Below are 18,652 nucleotides of genomic sequence, written 5' to 3' on the forward strand. Positions count from 1 at the left end.
ATGTAGACACATGGCCTTTAGCACTCATGGGAAGAGAGTTCTCGTGTCAGTAGTTACTCATGAAACTACGGTCTCGGTTTAGGCCACCGCTAAGTGTCCCGAACAGTTGCATAAATTTGTATTCATGCAATCGTCTCTTTCGGTGTTCTAAGATTACCTTTGAGTATGGCCACCTTCAGATCATTCATCATATGGCCACAGTAAGAGATATGTTTGCTGACAGGACTGTCTCTTGTTCCGCATGTGATGCAGATTCATTCTCTTGTTTAGCCCCTGTCCCGTCTCACCTATGTAGTAGCAGCCCCCTGGGCATATTATGTACATGATGAGGTACACGACATTGCTGGAGGAACAGGTGAACCTTCCTCTGATTTTGTACTCCAGATTCCTGTGTGGTATTTGTTTTGTGCCCGCTGTGTGGAGCATTGTGCGGGTTTTGCATCTTGCGTCCTGGCATTGTCTTGTCCCGCATTCAGTAGTACTGTTGAATACTTTACTCCTCACCATCATTTTCTTGAGATTATGAGGTTGTCTGTATGATAATAAGGGTGTTTCAGGGAAGTCCTGTTGCAGTCTTGTATCTTCCTGGAGAATGGGTTGTAGTTCCCTGGTGATCTTGCATAGGGCTTCTAGGTGTGGGTTATATGTGACCACCAAAGGTACCCTGTCGCTTATCTCTTTCTGTCTGTATTCAAGGAGATCACTTCTTGGTATTCTGGTGGCTTTGTGGATTTGCTGGTCTACTATTCTGTGGTTATATCCATGGTTTATGAAATCCGATCTCAAGGCTGTAATTCACTGGATTCTGTGTAATCCGCTGGATTCACAATCTGCTGTGTCGGAGTATATCCGGTTGTATCGTATGGCTTGACTGTAGATGGTTGCATGCTTAGTATGCGTGGGGTGGAAGCTGTTGTCCGTCAAATAACTGGCTCTGTCTGTAGGTTTGCAGTATACAGAAGTCTGTAGTTGGTTGTTCTTTATAGTAATTCGTGGTGTCTAGGAAATATACTTTGTCTAGGGAATGGGTGAGTTTGAGGTTGATGGTCTGGTGGAACGTATTGAAGTTCTCATGGATCTGTATAAGGTCCTGTTCACCAGAGGTCCAAATCAGAAGGATGTCATTGATGTAGTGAAGGTATGCAAGGGGTTTCAAGTGACAGGTGGAAAGAAAGTCACTTTCCAGTTTTGCGCATAACATATTTGCATACTGTGGCGATACCCGATTGCCCGTAGCGGTCCTGATTGTCTGGAGGTATGTGTCATTTCCAAATGTGAAGTAGTTATGGGTCAGAATAAATTTGATGCATTTAGTCACTGTCTCTGTGAGTGGCTCCTGCGGTCTCAGAAAGTATCTGCAGGCTGAAATACCATCTTTGTGGGGGATGTTAGCGTACAGTGACTCTACATCCATGGTTGCTAGTTCTGTTCCTGTTGGGAGGGGGCCAATGGCATACAGTTTGTTTAGCAGGTCGGTGGTATTGCATTTATATACATATAATATATATATATATATTTTTTTTTACAAATTATCATGAATTTTCATTTAACCTTGCACGAATAAGACAAACCATAGTTTGTAAGTTCATCTGGGCAGGGACTATGTCTGTAAAAATTCTGTGTAAAATGCTGCTTACCACGCACTGTAATTGTAAAACACTTTGAGTCCCATTGGGAGAGAATTTCTTTGAGTCCCATTTGGCAGAAAAGCGCTATATGAAATAAAGTTATTATTATTATTATTATTAACAAAAGATAAACCATCATAAATGGAATGAAAATGTAATACAATACAGGATTGTTCATTCTTGCACACATACGCAGATCTCTAAAATACAAATTGTAACAAAGCAGAACTATGCCAGAAACAACATAGTAGCACAGATAAAAGTAGTTTTAATGGCTATGGCTTCAGGGTTTTTTAGCTATAAATGTGGGCACCTGTTTGGAAAAGTCTCAACAATAAAAACTAACTCGGTCATGCCCTGTCCCCATGAATAGTAATATTGAAGGGCAAAAGCTTTTTAATGCTTTTTGCCACAATGCCATGCTTTTATCACTTGCTTGAAACAACATGCATGCCGTTTCACAAAAATACAAATGATATTAAGTTGCGTGTAACTGATTGTAAACATAGTCGCATTGCCACATCTGCATGAGAGCGTTCCAAGGTTTAGAAAATCTTCTCAAGTTGGTCCATAAAAAATTTGCTTCCACGTTCTTGATCAAAAAATCTCTATAAATTGTAACAATTCCCTTCTTTATTTTCTGCAAATCCTATTATGGTCACTGTGACAGGGCTGCTTGCATTATTGTGGAAGTTAAAGGCATGTTTGCTTTCTGGCATCAAGTGCACCACCTATCTTTCTTTCTTTCTGTTTTCTTTGCTGGGCCCAGCAATCTTTTCTTTGTGTTTCCTTTATCTAAACTTTACTGACCTTTAATGTGGTGTCCTGAGGTCAGTTAGTACAATGCAGGTGTGGTTGGTGTTAAACACAGTTTGATGTTACACAGCCATGGGCAGTCACTGTTAAAAAGGAAAAGGGCGTTTCCTTCCTGCATACCATCCAGGGTGGATTATACCATGGTATGGAGGGGGAATTAAAGTAAGTGATACTGAATGTCATTTATTTTGCAGAGTAAAGACATGCATGGGATGTTTGTAAAATGTACTGTTTTTTGGGGGGCTTGCTATAGAAAATTGTATGTTGTGTGAAGTGTATTATGTTTGCTAATTGTGTAAGTTGTGGGAGACAACTCCCCTGTGTGGTATACTTAATTTGGTTTGGTCCAAATTAACCAGTAATAAAAGGGAGGGGGTTTCTTTCCCTGGGGGCTGCTGCACTCCTTGTTGTTGCTGTGTGATAGGAGGTTGTTCTTTTTCTGCTCTCCTTGTTGCTGTTATGTGATATGAGGATGTCTATGGAACTTCAGTGAAAGGATGCAAACTTTCTAATGCAGATATTGCTGGCTACTCTCTGTATGGAGACATCACGCTGGGGGAACTGGTTGTTGTACACCTGAATGTGGAATACCTAATAAAAAGAAGGTTCAGAGAACAGCAAAAGTCTCTTCCATTCTTCCCAGGGTCTGATGCTTCGGCTTCTTTAAACAAAGGCTGGGACGCAACCTTTCACAGTCACCAATGGTAATATTAATAAACAATCAATAACTCGGCTGTAATTAATGAAACTTTGGAGTTTTTGTAGCATTTTTACTTTGGTTAGATGTAGGTACTTGTCTAACTGCTAAATAAACCATTATGTATAGTATTCATCATGATTTTTGCATTAAGGCTTTGCAACGCTAACAACAGTATTTTCAATTACAGAGCAACCATTAAATAAATAGTAGACATGTAACAAGGCTCAATCTTTTCCCTTTATTGCAACCTTTTCTAAGTGGAGTTGAAACCTTAGGAAAGAAGAAAATTTAAAACAACTTACCGTAATTTTCTTTTCCTGGAACCATGGCAGTGGGCACCATTGGTTAATCCCTTCTCACTCTAGGTAGGACAGGAAATAGACTTTTGCAGGTAGGCCATATAAGGCCCCTCCCTCTACCTGCACCTTAGTCTTACGATTCTTCCATAGCTGAAAATATATAACTGATAGGCATTAGATATACATAGGGAGGGTAACTATGTGCCCACTGCCATGGTTCCAGGAAAAGAAAATTACGGTAAGTTGTTTTACATTTTCTTCTTTCCTGATCACCCTGGCAGTGGGCACCATTGGGACATACCCAAGCAGTGAAATTTTTTAGGGAGGGATACATCAGAATAGACAACACCAGTTTAATGCCTTATCAGTTTGACCTTTATTAATACACTTTATACTTATTTCACTACAGATTCTAACACTCTACGACCAAAGCTTGCGTCAGCTTATGATTGTACGTCTAGTCTGTAGTATTTCAAGAATGTATTGAATGAGGACCAGACAGCCACTTTGCATATCTGTTCTGGTGTAGCCTGGGCTTTAAATGCCCATGAAGTAGACATGGCCCTTGTAGAATGAGCTTTAATGTTCAAAGGTATATCTTGTCCTTTGCTTTCATAAGCCTTTTTAATACAAGACACTATCCACTGGGAAATTGTTGTCTTTGATGCTGCTTGACCTTTCTTCGGTCCCTCTGGAATGATGAATAGTCTGTCTGACTTTCTGATATCTCGCATCCTTTCCAGGTACACTTTTAGACATCTTACCACGTCTAATTTGTGTAGTCTTTCTTCTTTCTTATTCTTTGGTTCTCGACAGAATGACGGAATCACAATTTCTTGATTCATATGGAACTGTGATACAACCTTTGGCAGGAATTGATGTACTGGTCTAAGAACTGCCTTGTCTTGATCTATGACTAAGAATGGTTCCTTGGCTGATAGAGCCTGTAGTTCTCCCACTCTCCTTGCTGAGGTGATTGCTATCAAAAACGCCATTTTCCATGATAACCATTTTAAGCCTATCTCCTGTATAGGTTCAAACGGAGCTGCTGTTAGTACATCCAATACTAGGGACAAGTCACATGTAGGTACCCTGTTCTTGATTTGAGGCTTTAACCTTTTAACCTTTTAACTGCCTGTAAGAACCTGATGATCAATCTTTCCATTGCCAGATTTCTTTCCAACAAGGCTGATGAGCTAAGACTGAGACCTTTCTCAAATCCTTTTTGCAGGAACTCCACTATTGATACAATTCTAGGTGAAAGGAAATTTTGTTTTTCTTTTTCACACCAATCGCGAAAGCAAAGCCAGATTCTATGGTATACTTTCGATGTGGAACTTTTCCTTGCTTGTAAATGGGTTTGGATTATTTTGTCTGAACAACCTTTCAGTCTCAATGTTTCCCGCTCAATCGCCATGCCGTCAAAGCCCATTGTTTGGCATTCGGATTACATATTGGACCCTGTCGCATCAACCCTTTGCGATCTGGTATGTGCCATGGTGTATCTATTGCCATATTTACCAAGTGTGTGAACCAAAGCCTTCTTGGCCAGTAGGGTCCTACGAATATCACCTCTGCTTGTTCTTCCCTGATTTTCCTGATTGTTTTCGGAATTAGGGGAATTGGAGGGAACAGGTATGCCAACTTGAAGTGCCATTTGAAACTGAGAGCATCTGTACCTTGTGCGCTTGGATGAAACTGTCTGGCACAGTAGTTCCTTACCTTGCGGTTTTGGTGTGTCGCCATGAGATCTATGTCTGGCTGACCCCATCGCTCTACCAGTTCTTGAAACACCTGTGGATCTAATGCCCATTCTCCTGGGTTTATGATGTTCCGACTTAGAAAGTCTGCTGTGACATTTTCTAGTCCTGGGATATGTATGGCTGTAATTTCCGACAAGTGGCGCTCTGCCCAAAAGAGGATTTCTGCTGTGAGGATCATCAGCTTTCTGCTCCTGGTTCCTCCTTGTTTGGCTATATACTTGACAACTGACCTGTTGTCTGATTCTATTTTTATACAGCCACCTCTTATATGGTCTTGGAAAGCTTCTAAGGCCCTTTGTACTGCTTTTAGTTCCAGCAGATTTGATGGAAGATGCTTTTCCTGGTTTGTCCAGGTTCCTTGCACCAATGTTTCTCCCATCTGGGCACCCCAACCCGTGTTGCTTGCATCTGTTGTAATTCTTACCCTGTGCACTGGTTGTAGTGTTTGTCCTTTTTCCAGGTTTCGGGTATCTTCCCACCACTTTAATTCCTGTTTTGTGTGTGGGTGTAACAAGATTCTTTGTCTTGTCTCCATGTGATTCCCGTTCCATTGTTGCAGAAAATTGTTTTGCAGTGGTCTCATATGTAGTGCTGCCCATTTTGTGACGTTTAATGTTGAAGCGAATTTCTCTAGGAGCTTCATGCATTCTTCTGCTGAAGTCCTGGTAGCTTTCCTGAGCTTCTTTGTTTGCATGGCTATGTCTTGCCTCTTTGCGTCTAGTAGTCTCACGTCTCCTTTTGCTGTATCGAATTCTACCCCCAGAAATCTTAACAGCTGAGTGGGTATGAGATGGTTCTTGTCTCTGTTTATTAACCAACCGTGGTGTTCCAGGAAGGTTATTACCATCTTCTGGTCTTGTTGGAGTTTCTCCAGACTCTTTGATTTTACCAGGATGTCGTCCAGGTATGGGTATATTTCTACCCCTCTTTCTCTCATTTCTGCCACTAGAGGGGCTAGAACCTTTGTAAACGTCCTTGGGGAAGTAGCCAGACCAAATGGCAGTGCTGTGTACTGATAATAATCTTGATTTACTGCAAACCTTAGGAATCTTTGATGTCCCTTTGCTATGGGCACATGTAGATAAGCGTCTTTTAAGTCTATCGCCACCATCCAGTCTCCTGGTTGTACCTCTTGAATAATCAGGTTCAACGACACCATCTTGAATTTTCTTATCCTCAAGAATAAATTTACCTTTCTTAGGTCTAGGATTGCTCTGTAATCCCCTGTAGGTTTTTTTTACTAGAAAAATCCTGGAATAAATTCCGCTTCCTCTGTCTTCTTGAGGTACCTTCTTTATTACTTCTGCTTGTAATAATTTCTTTAAAGCCGAATTCATCTGCCTTCTTTTTTCCTTGGACTGTATACATGTTATTACGTCCATATTTCTTCTTGGCATCTCCCTGAATTCTATACTGTACTCCTGACGAATGGTCTGTAATACCCAATTGTCCTGTATTGTTTGGGCCCATGTTGCAGAAAACTGCTTCAGTCGCCCTCCTACTGACAACTGCTGGGCCCTCTGACCTTCATGTGGACTTATTCTTTGTGAATGATCCTCTTCCTCTGGCGCCACGAAAAAGCCGGTTCTGGCCGCCCCTCCATGTTGTTTGTCTTGGGAATGACCTACCAGGTCTATATGCCTTTGCTTCTTTATACTTGTTTCTATTAGCCTGTTGGAAACCGAATCTTCTGGCTCTGTTTTCCTGAGGTAAAAAAGTGCTCTTACCTCCTGATGCTTTTGTTATTATCGCATCCAGTTTGTTACCAAAGAAGAACTCACCTTCAAATGGTAATCCACACAAGCTGTTCTTTGATGCTGTGTCAGCCATCCACTGTCTGAGCCATAAAGCCCTTCTTGCTGATACCGCCAGTGCCATAGATTTCGCAGCTAATTTTACTGCATCCAATGAGGCATCCGCTATGTAATCTGTTGCCCATTTTACTTCTGACAGTGCTTTAAGAATAGCACTTCTTTTTACGCCTTTGTCTATTGCCTCTTCAATGTTGGCAATCCATACTCGCATAGCCCTTGCTGCTGACGTAGTTGCTATGGCAGGTTTGTAGGATGTTCCTGCAGTAACGTATGCTTTTTTCAATACATAATCCATCTTCCTATCCATAGCGTCCTTCAATGACGCAGCTTCCTCTATTGGGATTGTGGTCTTTTTTACTATTCTGGAAATAGCAGTATCCACCTTTGGGCTGACCTCCCAAAATTTTACCTCCTCTTGTGGGAATGGATACATCTTCCCAAACCTTTTAGGCGTAAATACTCTGGCGTCTGGTCGAGCCAGCTCCACCTGAATGAGGTCCTTAATTACTTGATGGATAGGAAAGACTCTACCTTTTCTTTGTCTTGCACCAAAAAGTTTATCCTTCTTGTGGGTTAACTCCTCGGTGTCTTCTAGTTCCAATGCCGGTCTCATGGCTTTGATGAGTGGATCCCCAATTTCAACATCAAATTCAGATTCCTCTTCCTGAATATCTTGATCTGATGAATCCATTTCACCCTCTGATATTTGAAAACAATCAATGTCAGACTCATCTGATGAAAAACCTTTCCCCTTATCCAGACTGGTTTGGGATCTAGAACTTTTCTGCGCAGGGTTAACAGCTTGCTGGACTGCCGCATCAACACTCTGTTTAACAGCCTCCTTCATCAATACAAGGAAAGTTCTCATTTGTTCATTGGTATACCCTGCAGCTGCCTTAAGACAATCTTCACATAATTTCTTCCCTATTAGGGCTGGTTTCTCACAAGCTGAACACCATTTAGTTTTCTTAGCAACCTTTCTTTTATGTTGCAGGGATTCCCCCGTCCCTTTTGAAGATCCTGCTTCTGGGAGGGTAACCACCGAACTATATTATAAAACAAAATAAATACTAAACATATACCCTAATGTATATAGACCATCTCTCTTTCCCATGTAGAACTAAAAACTAAGGACTCACCTAGTCTTGGGAACTGAAGTTTTGGGTGTTTCCATTTTAGAATCCATTTCCAGCACTTGGCTTCTCCCTGCTGAGCGTTCCATGCTGCAGCTCTCACTTACACATACACACAGTGTGTTCGTCGCTTCTATGACGTATCAAGTGCTCGTGCACGGCCCGCGTGTCTGTGCACGCATCTGCCGGCCGGAACGTGACGCGCGCGCTCCCGTGCGGTTGCGTGCACTGTTCCCTCTACCGCAGCGTTCCAAACGCTACCGCGGTCAATTTGAACCTTTTCTCCGGTTCGCAGCTATGGCTGCTCCCCCCTCCGCGTGTAGCGGGCTCCTGGGGTACTTTTATCGCAGCGTACCAGACGCTAATGCGGTGAGTCTGGGCCTCCACGGCTCTCACCTGCGCTGCTATGCACCCCTTCTGCTTACCTTTCGTTTGGTACTGGGGCTTCCTTGCATGTAAGCTTCCACGCCCGCGGCTGCAGCTGCTCCCCACCCCACGGATGTAATGGGTTCCAGGGGCTCCCCCGACTCTAAGGGGTCTCCGTCTTGCCACCAGCAGGGCGCTTCGATCGGAGCTTCAGGGCAGAGAGGCTGAGACCCTGGATATCTGCACTAGGTGCAGTAGGTGAGTCCCTTACAAAATAAAAAATCCTACTCCTAGCTGTGAGGACAGGAAAAAGACTAAGGTGCAGGTAGAGGGAGGGGCCTTATATGGCCTACCTGCAAAAGTCTATTTCCTGTCCTACCTAGAGTGAGAAGGGATTAACCAATGGTGCCCACTGCCATGGTGATCAGGAAATATACCCTACATGCAAAAGAATGCACCATACAGAGAGGCACAATATACTATTCTGTTAACAATGCAGTGTACACTGTGATTCTTCCAATCTCCTAACTTACATCTGGCAATCATTGCATTAACAAAGTCCTTCACAATTATTAACAACAACTCATACAAAGTTTGTCCCCGTATTTGCTTTAGTAGTTAAACTGTTTTCCTGACTGCAAAAGAAACAAATACGTGTTACCAATATTAAAGTACCTCATTACGAAAGCTATACTTCGGGTTTAGGGCATATTAAAGCCATTCCATGATTGACACTGTTGTACATTTAAAGAGTCAATGTATCTTAAGTGTATAATGGAAGAGGCATGTTTAAGGGGTAACGTCTGGGTGTCTCTTTCTTTTAATTCGATTGTTGATTTAGATTTTCAGATGATTGTAATTTCACAGTGATTTCAAAAAGAGCTTACTAAGGCAGAAAAAACCTTCCCCCCTATCTTTATTGGTTTTCTGACAATGGCAAGGTGTGCTAAATGTAAAGGAAACTCTTAATGAACAAATTCTCCTCCATTCAAAGGTCCCAGAGAAAGGTCACTTGCAATTATTTTACAAAGAAACAAAAGCAGATACTGGTATACAGGCAGTCCTCGGTTATCCAACGGAATCCGTTTTGGAAGTAGTGTTGGATAGTGAAACCGTTGTAAAGTGAGTCCCATGTTAATCAGTGGCGTTGAGTGTTGGATAACGCATTCAAGTGTTGGATAACGCATTTCGGCGTCGAAAAACGGCCCATAGGGTTGCATTGTAAAGCGTTGGATATGCCATTCGTTGTAAAGTGAAACGTTGGATAGTGAGGACTACCTGTATATTTCTTTTTAGCACAGTTGCCTTGGTTTACGGAAGTCAATTTGATTGTTAAACTCTTTCCAAGAGATTTTTGGATGGCTATGTGTGATTGCACCTTTAACTGAGTGGGCTTTAAGGTGCGCTAAGGCATAGGCTTACATTTACAAAGAGTGCTAATGTTCTTGTGCGGTTTAGTGAATCCCCAATGTTGTAGTTTAAGAAGACATACCTTCTGCATCGAAACATATTGTATTAATAAAACTTCTATGACCATCGAATTCCTGCAAAAGTTGACCATTGATTTCCTTCACTTTCACATCCCATACTCTGATCACCGCGTCATAGCATCCTGTTACAGCCAAATAATCAGCCGTTGGGTGGAACTTAGCTGTGTAAACAAATGAAGGGTGTGGCAAGACTTTTAAAGCAGATGAGGCTTGATTTTCAATTTTCCACAATCTAGAAAGAAAATACAATTATACACACCAATTTACGGATTGGAAAGCAAACTTCATTAAATATATGGTTTTGTAAACATTAACAATGCCCAGTTGAGATTCAGATGAGTTTTAAACAATATATGCACCAGTATTGCCCTCACTAAGTAATAATGTTAAGTATTTGTACACAATCTGCATTAATTCTCATATTGAATTATTTGGTCATTTCTAAAGTTGGGTGTGGCTGGGATTCCTTGACGAGTGGGTTGCAAACCACAGTCCCTGGTACAGTAATAGGTATGAGAAAAACTACTGTCAGACAAAACAAATCATACTGACCTGACTGTACCATCAGAAGATGCAGTAAGTAAGTTCTGATCAGTTTCTGACCAACAAAGGTCATAGACAACATTGAGGTGACCGTGCAGCTCCATGAGATACTTTCCTGAGGGAATCTCATATACTGTGAAAAAGAAGAAAAAAGTGTAACAAACTGCTACAGCACCAAGACTGAGAAGATAATTTGTATCTGCTATTGAGTGTGTTTAGTCAACAGAAGGCAAACAAAAATAAATAATATATATATATCATTTTTTTTATTTTTATGTATGTCTTTATTTATATAGCGCCATCCAGGTACATACAGTTGCGCTTGACAGCAGTAATAAACGTGACTATATAATATAACATATAATGGGAATAAGCGCTTCAAACGTTACAGTAACAATAAGAAAGGGAAACCCTGCCCCAAAGAGCTTACAATCGACGTGGTAATTCGGGGGAATTTACAGAGACAGTAGGAGAGTGTTATTGTAAGTGCGTCTGCAAGGGGCCAAGGTCAGTGCATCAGAGATGTATATTAACAGCCAGCGGAGCTACCCATATACTTCGTTAAAGAGGTGTGTTTTTAGATAGGTCTTAAAGGTGGATAGAGAGGGTGCTGGTCAGATATTGAGGGGGGAGGACATTCCAGAGGTGTGGGGCAGTTAGGAAGAAAGGATTTAGGCGGGAGAGGCTTTAGATACAAAAGGGGTGGAGAGAAAACATCCTGGAGCAGAACGCAATCTTACAATATTTGGAGTCAGGCAGGAATTTATTTATCCCCTTATGTGATATCATTAGATGATATTTCACTGGGGTTTTTTGTTTGCCTTCCTCTGGATCAATATACTGTAAGTTCAAATATAGGATAAAAGTATCTGTCGTCTAAATTTAGCATAGATTGAACTTGATGGACATATGTATTTTTTCAACCTCGTCTACTATGTATGTATGTCTTTCTTTATATAGCACCATTAATATACATAGCGCTTCACAGTAGTAATACACGTGACAATCATATAAATAACAAATAATACAAATAACAGATCATGGGAATAAGTGCTTCAGACATAAAAATTAACATTTAGGAAGAGGAGTCTCTGCTCCAAAGATCTTACAATCTAATCTGTAGGTAGGAAGAACGTACAGAGACAGTAGGAGGGCATTCTGGTAAGTGCGTCTGCAAGGGGCTAAGCTTTATGTATCAGGTGTCTAGTATTAGCCACAGTGTTACTCATATGCTTCATTAAACAGGTGTGTTTTAAGGTGGGTCTTAAAGGTGGATAGAGAGGGTGCTAGTCGGGTATTGAGGGGAAGGGCATTCCAGAGGTGTGGAGTAGTCAGTGAGAAAGGTTTAAGGCGGGAGAGGGCTTTAGATACAAAGGGGGAAGAGAGAAGACATCCTTGAACGGAACGCAACAGTCGGGGTGGAGCATAGCGAGAAATTAGGGCTGTGATATAAGGAGGGGCAGATGAGTGTAAAGCTTTAAAAGTGAGGTGGAGAATTGAGTGTGAGATGCAGGATTTTATAGGAAGCCAGGAGAGGGATTTCAGCAGGAGAGACACAGACAGATTTAGGACAGAGTATAGTGATACTAGCAACAGCGTTTAGCATAGATTGTAGAGGAGACAGGTGAGAGGCAGAAGGTTACAATAGTCGAGACGGGAGAGAATAAGGGCCTGCATTAAGGTTTTAGCAGTAAAAGGACAGTGGAAAAGGCGTATCTGTGCCATGTTAGGGAGGTAACAACAACAGGTTTTAGCTACATTGTGAATGTGAAAGGAGAATGTGAGGATGGAGTTAAGTGTGCCCCCTGGGCAGTGTGCTTGTGATCCTGGGTGTATGATAGTACTACCAACAGTAATGTAGAAGGGGACAGTAGGGCCAGGCTTGTGAGGAATTATGAGAACATGTTCTATTTGAGTTGGCGGATGGGTCATCCAGGTTTATATAACAGAAATACATTTGGAGACTTTGGTCTGTACAGCTGGTATAAGGTCAGGAGTTTCAATATACAGTAAGTGTCAATTGGAGTGCTACTAGGAAAGCCACCTCAAATATACAACAATAGACAAAGAAGACCCGAAGCACAGCCAATTTTTTTTTTTTTTTTTTTTTAAATGTCACTATATTTATTAGGGCACTTCTGTTGTTTTTTTTTTTTTAATCTGCTTTAACCACACTAAGCTCAAATATAGCACATATAGGGCTCCTAAATTGTAACCACTTAGGCACAGCATTCATGTTACGGATCTCGTGCGATTGGCTATATTATTGTTTTGTTTCCTCTTTTCTCTATGGAGTGGAAAAAATACATAAAGACACAATATAAAATTGGTAGGGTAGGACCTTCTGATAGGGTCTACTTTAACATGGTTGCAGGCTTGAATGCAGCATGAAAAGTAAAAAGAAAGAAAAAAAACATAGTAATTAACTAAATTATTTGAAATATTGTATGTGCATTGGGGCTTATTTGTCTATTGTAGATGCCAGTGGAATCATTCCGGATCCCCAAAACTCAACGCAACATTTTTTTCCCCCTGTGTTACCTGCCATTCAAGTCAGTGGCAGCCAACATGGGACTTCAGTGCAATAACCTGTATTGAGGGTAGTGAATAGTAAACACGTGTTTAATATACATCTCTTTATTTATAATATTATTAAACATTGGAGAAGCTGCTATAGAAATTTTAGGGATTCGTGTCTAAAAAAAATACATAAGTAATTTTCATTATTTCGTTTTCATTATTTCGTTTTCATTAGCTGTCAGTAATGTAGTAATCCCAACAAAAGGTGGAAAGTAGTGGAAATAAAATGACTATTGTCACCCATTACTGTATATGAAAATGTTCAGGACAATGTCTAAAATACATATACATATTACTGATTTATCAACAATTAGGGCTAGGCACTAGTTTATGTGAGCCTGAACCTTCCAGTGGTGATGGGTGAATGTGGCAAACGTTCGGAAAATCTTTTCTATTTCACTGCAAACCCGCAAAACTCTGTTCAAACCTTTTGTTATTCAAAAAATAAGATTTTGCCATTTTTTGCTGTATGGTTTTTATGTTTTTTTTTAAAGTTTGCCAAAGCAATTTTTTTAAGTTTCCTTCACCTTAAAATACATTTTCTCATTACTAAGCACATTTTTGCTTTTGTTCAGTAGAAATTTTGCATATATTCAGTCCAAAAAAAAAAAAAAAGTCAAACTTGCAAAGAGACGAGATTTTCGCAGATCATTTGAACTTTGGCAAAAGGTTCGCCCATCTCTACTTTTCAGTACAGAAAAATGAAGGCACTGCCATCTAGTGGTGTATCTTCATATCACAGTCAAAATGCAGCTTTCTTTACACAATTCTGTTTATTTAATTCTCAGTAGTTTTACAGCAAGAAGATTTTCTACAACTTCCATAGAGGTGATGAGCCAGAAGTGTAGTCCACATGAACTACCACAGACACACAAAAAACACCTACTGTAGCTCAGAGCTGCTTAACTCAGTGTGCAGCAATTTCTAAATGCCTTCCCTTCTACAGTGTTTTTAAAGCTTATCACAGTAGCCATCATTCTTATTAGTTAGGTTGCTGGTAAGTGGCTTAGACATGTATTATACCCCCAAGCCCACGTCTTATCTGGCTTCATAGAAACTATTTACTCCTAAATAAACCTCTTATCAGGGGAGCTCATCTGGCAGGAAATGGGTTAAGAAAACCTTCACTTGCTTGATAAGGCACAACTGTAGCAATTGTTAGCCTTTTATTTGCTAGACGGGCTTCCAATGCTTTTATTTTGAGGTGCGTGAAGAAAGGATAAAAAGGAAGAAGCGACAGCATTTACATTTTCCACGCACGGATTTCAGCATGAGCAACAGCAGGTGAATAACTCACAGTATATCGGAAAACCGTCTCTGTCAGCACAGGCTGCAGCTAAGGTCCTCCCATCGTTTGAGAAACGAACAGAGAAGCATCCCATGTGTCCTGCACGCAGGGAGAAAAGATGCCGGTTTGGAATACGACAAGCCTATAAGAAAATATAAAAAAATATATATTATTTTATATATACAGCTCAACCCCGTTATAACGCGGTAATTGGGGTCCACAACTCCAAGACCGCGTTACAACCGGGGTCGCGTTAAAATTTCACAGGCATCAGTTCTCGAGCCTCCTCATTACAGATTTCATTCTCCTCCATTTTGCCGCCTTACCAGTGCTCTCCTCTTCTTGCAGTCCACGTGCTCGTGCTCATCTCTCTGCTCTCCTGCCGTCGCGTGCCATTGTTTTTTTTTCAAACATTCAATTCAATGCTTTATTGACTACCAGACACAGACACACAATTAAACATTAATACATTTTGCACAAAACACATGCAGGGATTGAACTCGGGACCTTCTGATACCAATGACAAGACATACCCTATAAATATATTTATCCTCTACAACACAGTGCCAAAGGGTACATGTCAATGCTAAATCTTAAGCCTATTTCTAGATGTCTATGACATCACACAGCTTCTGTGGTGTAGAGGTAGAAATCTTAGCCAACATATGAAAGGGTCCTGGGTTCAATTTCTGTATGATATGGAATAATATAATTTAAAATTTGGCATTGGTAGGAAGGTCCCGAGTTCAATCCCTGCATGTGTTTTGTACAAAATGTATTAATGTTTAATTGTGTGTCTGTCTGGTAGTCAATAAAGCATTGAATTGTTTGGGGAAAAAAACGATGGCGGGCAGAGAGATGAGCACGTGGACAGGACAGCTGGAAGAGGAGAGCGTAAGGCGGCAAAATATAGGATTTGAGATGCAGATAAGGCGGCAAAATGGAGGCTATCAATTCGGGAGCCATGCTCAGACCGCGTTATAAGCGATTCGCGTTGTAGTGGAACGCGCTATAATGGGGTTGATATATATATATATATATATATATATAAATATAAAAGCAGAGGCTTTTGCTGTGTTCTGTCTCATTTTTTCCGGACCCCCATCTGGTAAAATAAATATATATATATATATATATATATATATATATATATATATATATATATATATATATATATATATACAGTGTTCGACAAACCTATACATTTGCACGCCCCGGGTGAGTGGATTTAACATCGTGGCGAGCTCCTATTGGCCCAAGCAGCACACGTGTGGTAGTTGGTGGCGAGTAGATTTTTTTGGTGATTTGTCGATGATATATATATATATATATATATATATATATATATATATATATATAATCATCTTCAGCCCTTGTTGATACACTGCTGGATGAAGGCCACATTCATTTCAGCTTCTAGGACCCCTACTTCCCGAGATACTTATCTGGGTAAACATTATGGAGGTTTAAATCTACTGCATTTAAAATCCAAGAAGTACCGGCAGTACCTACAGAGGAATGTATCTCAGGAACTGGAGGTTTAATGGAAATTGTCAAACCACAAGCTAATAACAAATTTGTTATGATTACAATTAAATATTGGATAACGTATCTAATGGTGTGTGAACACATACATATACACAAGAAAACATCCAACTGGGTATGGTTTGGTTATGTTAGACCAGGAAATTAAAAAATATTGCCAAAGGCTCTTTCAAACTTTGTAAAGTTCCCCAATAATGTCTTTATAGTGAAATAATGTATATTACCTGCCCAGGCAATCTTGTCCACCTGAAAAGCTCTTTCTTCAGTTTACCTTCTTCACTTTCATTGCCTTTTTGTGCAGCTTCATTAGGCAGATCTCGGTTTAAAATACCGCTTCCTAGCTCCTGCTGAAGCGCCATGATTGTGCGAGAATGAGCTGCCTTAAAATAAATTGAATCATGTAATAAACTTTTATTAAAGTTGCAGGTAACATACATTAACTTGCTTTCATACGCTAGATCTCAAACCTCTACTCGAAGAGAACCAACTACACCATGTTTTAAGAATAATAAATGCATCCGCTCAAATGTGAATACCGTTTATTTGTACATGAATAAGATATTTATTAGTAATACAACAAACTTGGTTTGACTCAGTGCCCAGGGGACAGGTTTGAGGATCACTGTTTAGTAGAAATCAGTTCTTAGTCTATTTATACTTCCTTTTTTCTAAAAGGTATTTTTTTAGAGAATGGAGACCCACAAAACATTGCTGTCTCCCCACCATTAGCACAGTTGCTGATGCCCGAAGTCTACTCAAATACCTAAACCAGAAAGGCCACTGTGAAACAAAAAAAGTCTTCATTGTTCGTTATTAATGTACATTAGAGGCTAACATGGGCTGATAAAGCCATTTATTTTAAAACTAGGAAAAAATAACTCTAAGGGTAGGTTGGACCACAGATAACACAAGGCAAATGGGAAGTCATCTAAAAACAATCACTTAAGATAAAAAAATACAGCAAATAGTCAAAGATAGATGGCTTAGATCCCAAACATCTCCTGTACATGTAGCTGGGCAAACACTACCTATAGTGTCATCACTTGTGCATTTCCTTGTCTTTTAACTTTATGTTATTAATATAATTACACAGACAAATAGACAGTTCCAATGGGGATTATCAATGCCTAGCAAGGCAATTACAAGCATTAGGTGCCTTAAAGCAATTTACCATAGGTCAGCAGACTCGCGAGTCCCTAGTTACCACTAGTATCACTCCCAACTCAAACTGTGCCCTATTTAAGGTCATTGCAAATTTGCTGAATAGGGAACTATCCTCGCCAGAATTTCCAGTGCATAGTTAATTGCCAACTTTGTGAATTTTTGTAAATGTGGATGAATTCACGTTTTCATAAGCAGTGAAAGTCCAAAATGTTCCATTTGAGTAAACTTGTGCAAAAGTTTCGCAAAACTCTATCAGAATAAGTTAGGAAAAAGATATCCCTTTAACTTACATTATCTGGTAGTTTAAGACCTTTTATGGTGACATATAAAGTTGACGGGTAACGGTTTCTAGGATATTTTAGCCACCACTCGTAAATATGTGAATTTAAGGCTATTCGAGCCCGTGAAGGTGGGTAATAAAGTTGCAAGCGGAGTTTTGTATCTACGTTGAGTACTTCATTGGCACCTACAAGCTTAAGGGAAAAAAGAAAAAATATGAATAATAAAAACAAAAAAAAACAAGCACCCCCCACAGTTATAGGGGATTACTTTACCAACTAAGAACATACAATACTTTAATATATATTTAAATACCCACCATCATCTTGGTTGTAATTATGTAGGGCTGCATCCCTTACATTGATAGTAGTATACATGGCAAGTCATATAAATAAGTCTATTCTTAAATACTCTGCCAATAATTTTTTAACAAACATTAAGTCCGCTAAAGCAGGGGTGTGCAAAGTTTTCCCCCTGCGCCCCCTGCCTACTCTCCTCCCTCGCCCTGGCCCCCCTCCCCGGCTCCGGAGTCAAATGACGGCGTGAGGTCATGTGACGTTACGTTGCCATGGCAACGCAACGTCACCAAGCGGCATGGACATCAGGTTACCCTGGTGATGCATTGCCGAAGATACAGTAAGGTAGGAGAAAGTTACAGAGGCCTCACGCGGCCCCCCGGCATTTAATTTAAATTCCTTGGCGGATAGCACGGGACCTCTGTAACAACCCCCCCACCCCCCAGAAAATCCCGTTCCCCCTCCTTGGGGGCGCACCCCCCAATTTGCGCACCCCTGTGCTAAAGGACGGTGACCCAATGAGATGTCCCAACAAAGTGGAGAGTGATATATAGTTGAGTGATAAAGTGATTATTATTTAAGCATGGTATATAACATTGGATGTACTCCTACAACTCTCTGATCTGAGTTGTTCTTCTTCCAATGCTGAAGAAGTGAACTGAAGTCAGAGGGACAAAAACAACTCGACATGGTAATTGCAATTACCAATTTCTCAACCTATAATCAACCATTTTTTTTTTTTTTACATGATCTATCATTATGGTCTCTGGTACTGTAGCTCTTATTGTTATTCAAAGTATCCACGGCTGAAAACATTCCCAGAGGAAAGAATTACAACCCATAAACATCATGGATGCTATGATAGGCTGTTATGATGACCTTATATCCAGTAGTATTTATATTTAATAATTATTATTTCATTAAAAAAAACAGTTGTTCATTATTTTG

General features: G+C 40.3%; 1 protein-coding gene across 15 annotated transcripts in view; it reads right to left on the bottom strand.

Moving 5' to 3' along the window:
• Positions 1 to 18,652, bottom strand: part of AHI1 (Abelson helper integration site 1) — a 282,040-nt gene that overhangs the window by 216,327 nt on the left and 47,061 nt on the right. For 14 of the 15 annotated variants that reach the window (XM_075597389.1, XM_075597388.1, XM_075597387.1 and 11 more), the window contains exons 9-14: positions 17,420 to 17,602; positions 16,190 to 16,345; positions 14,430 to 14,562; positions 10,562 to 10,685; positions 10,012 to 10,241; positions 1,638 to 1,712 (exon numbers count right to left, since the gene is read on the bottom strand). In XM_075597389.1, coding sequence (XP_075453504.1) covers positions 1,638 to 1,712; positions 10,012 to 10,241; positions 10,562 to 10,685; positions 14,430 to 14,562; positions 16,190 to 16,345; positions 17,420 to 17,602 — 901 coding nt within the window. The remainder of the gene's footprint in view (positions 1 to 1,637; positions 1,713 to 10,011; positions 10,242 to 10,561; positions 10,686 to 14,429; positions 14,563 to 16,189; positions 16,346 to 17,419; positions 17,603 to 18,652) is intronic. The other variant, XM_075597390.1, reaches the window with a different exon arrangement.

The sequence above is a fragment of the Ascaphus truei genome, chromosome 4 (genome assembly GCF_040206685.1).
Source record: "Ascaphus truei isolate aAscTru1 chromosome 4, aAscTru1.hap1, whole genome shotgun sequence".
Taxonomy (NCBI): domain Eukaryota; kingdom Metazoa; phylum Chordata; class Amphibia; order Anura; family Ascaphidae; genus Ascaphus; species Ascaphus truei.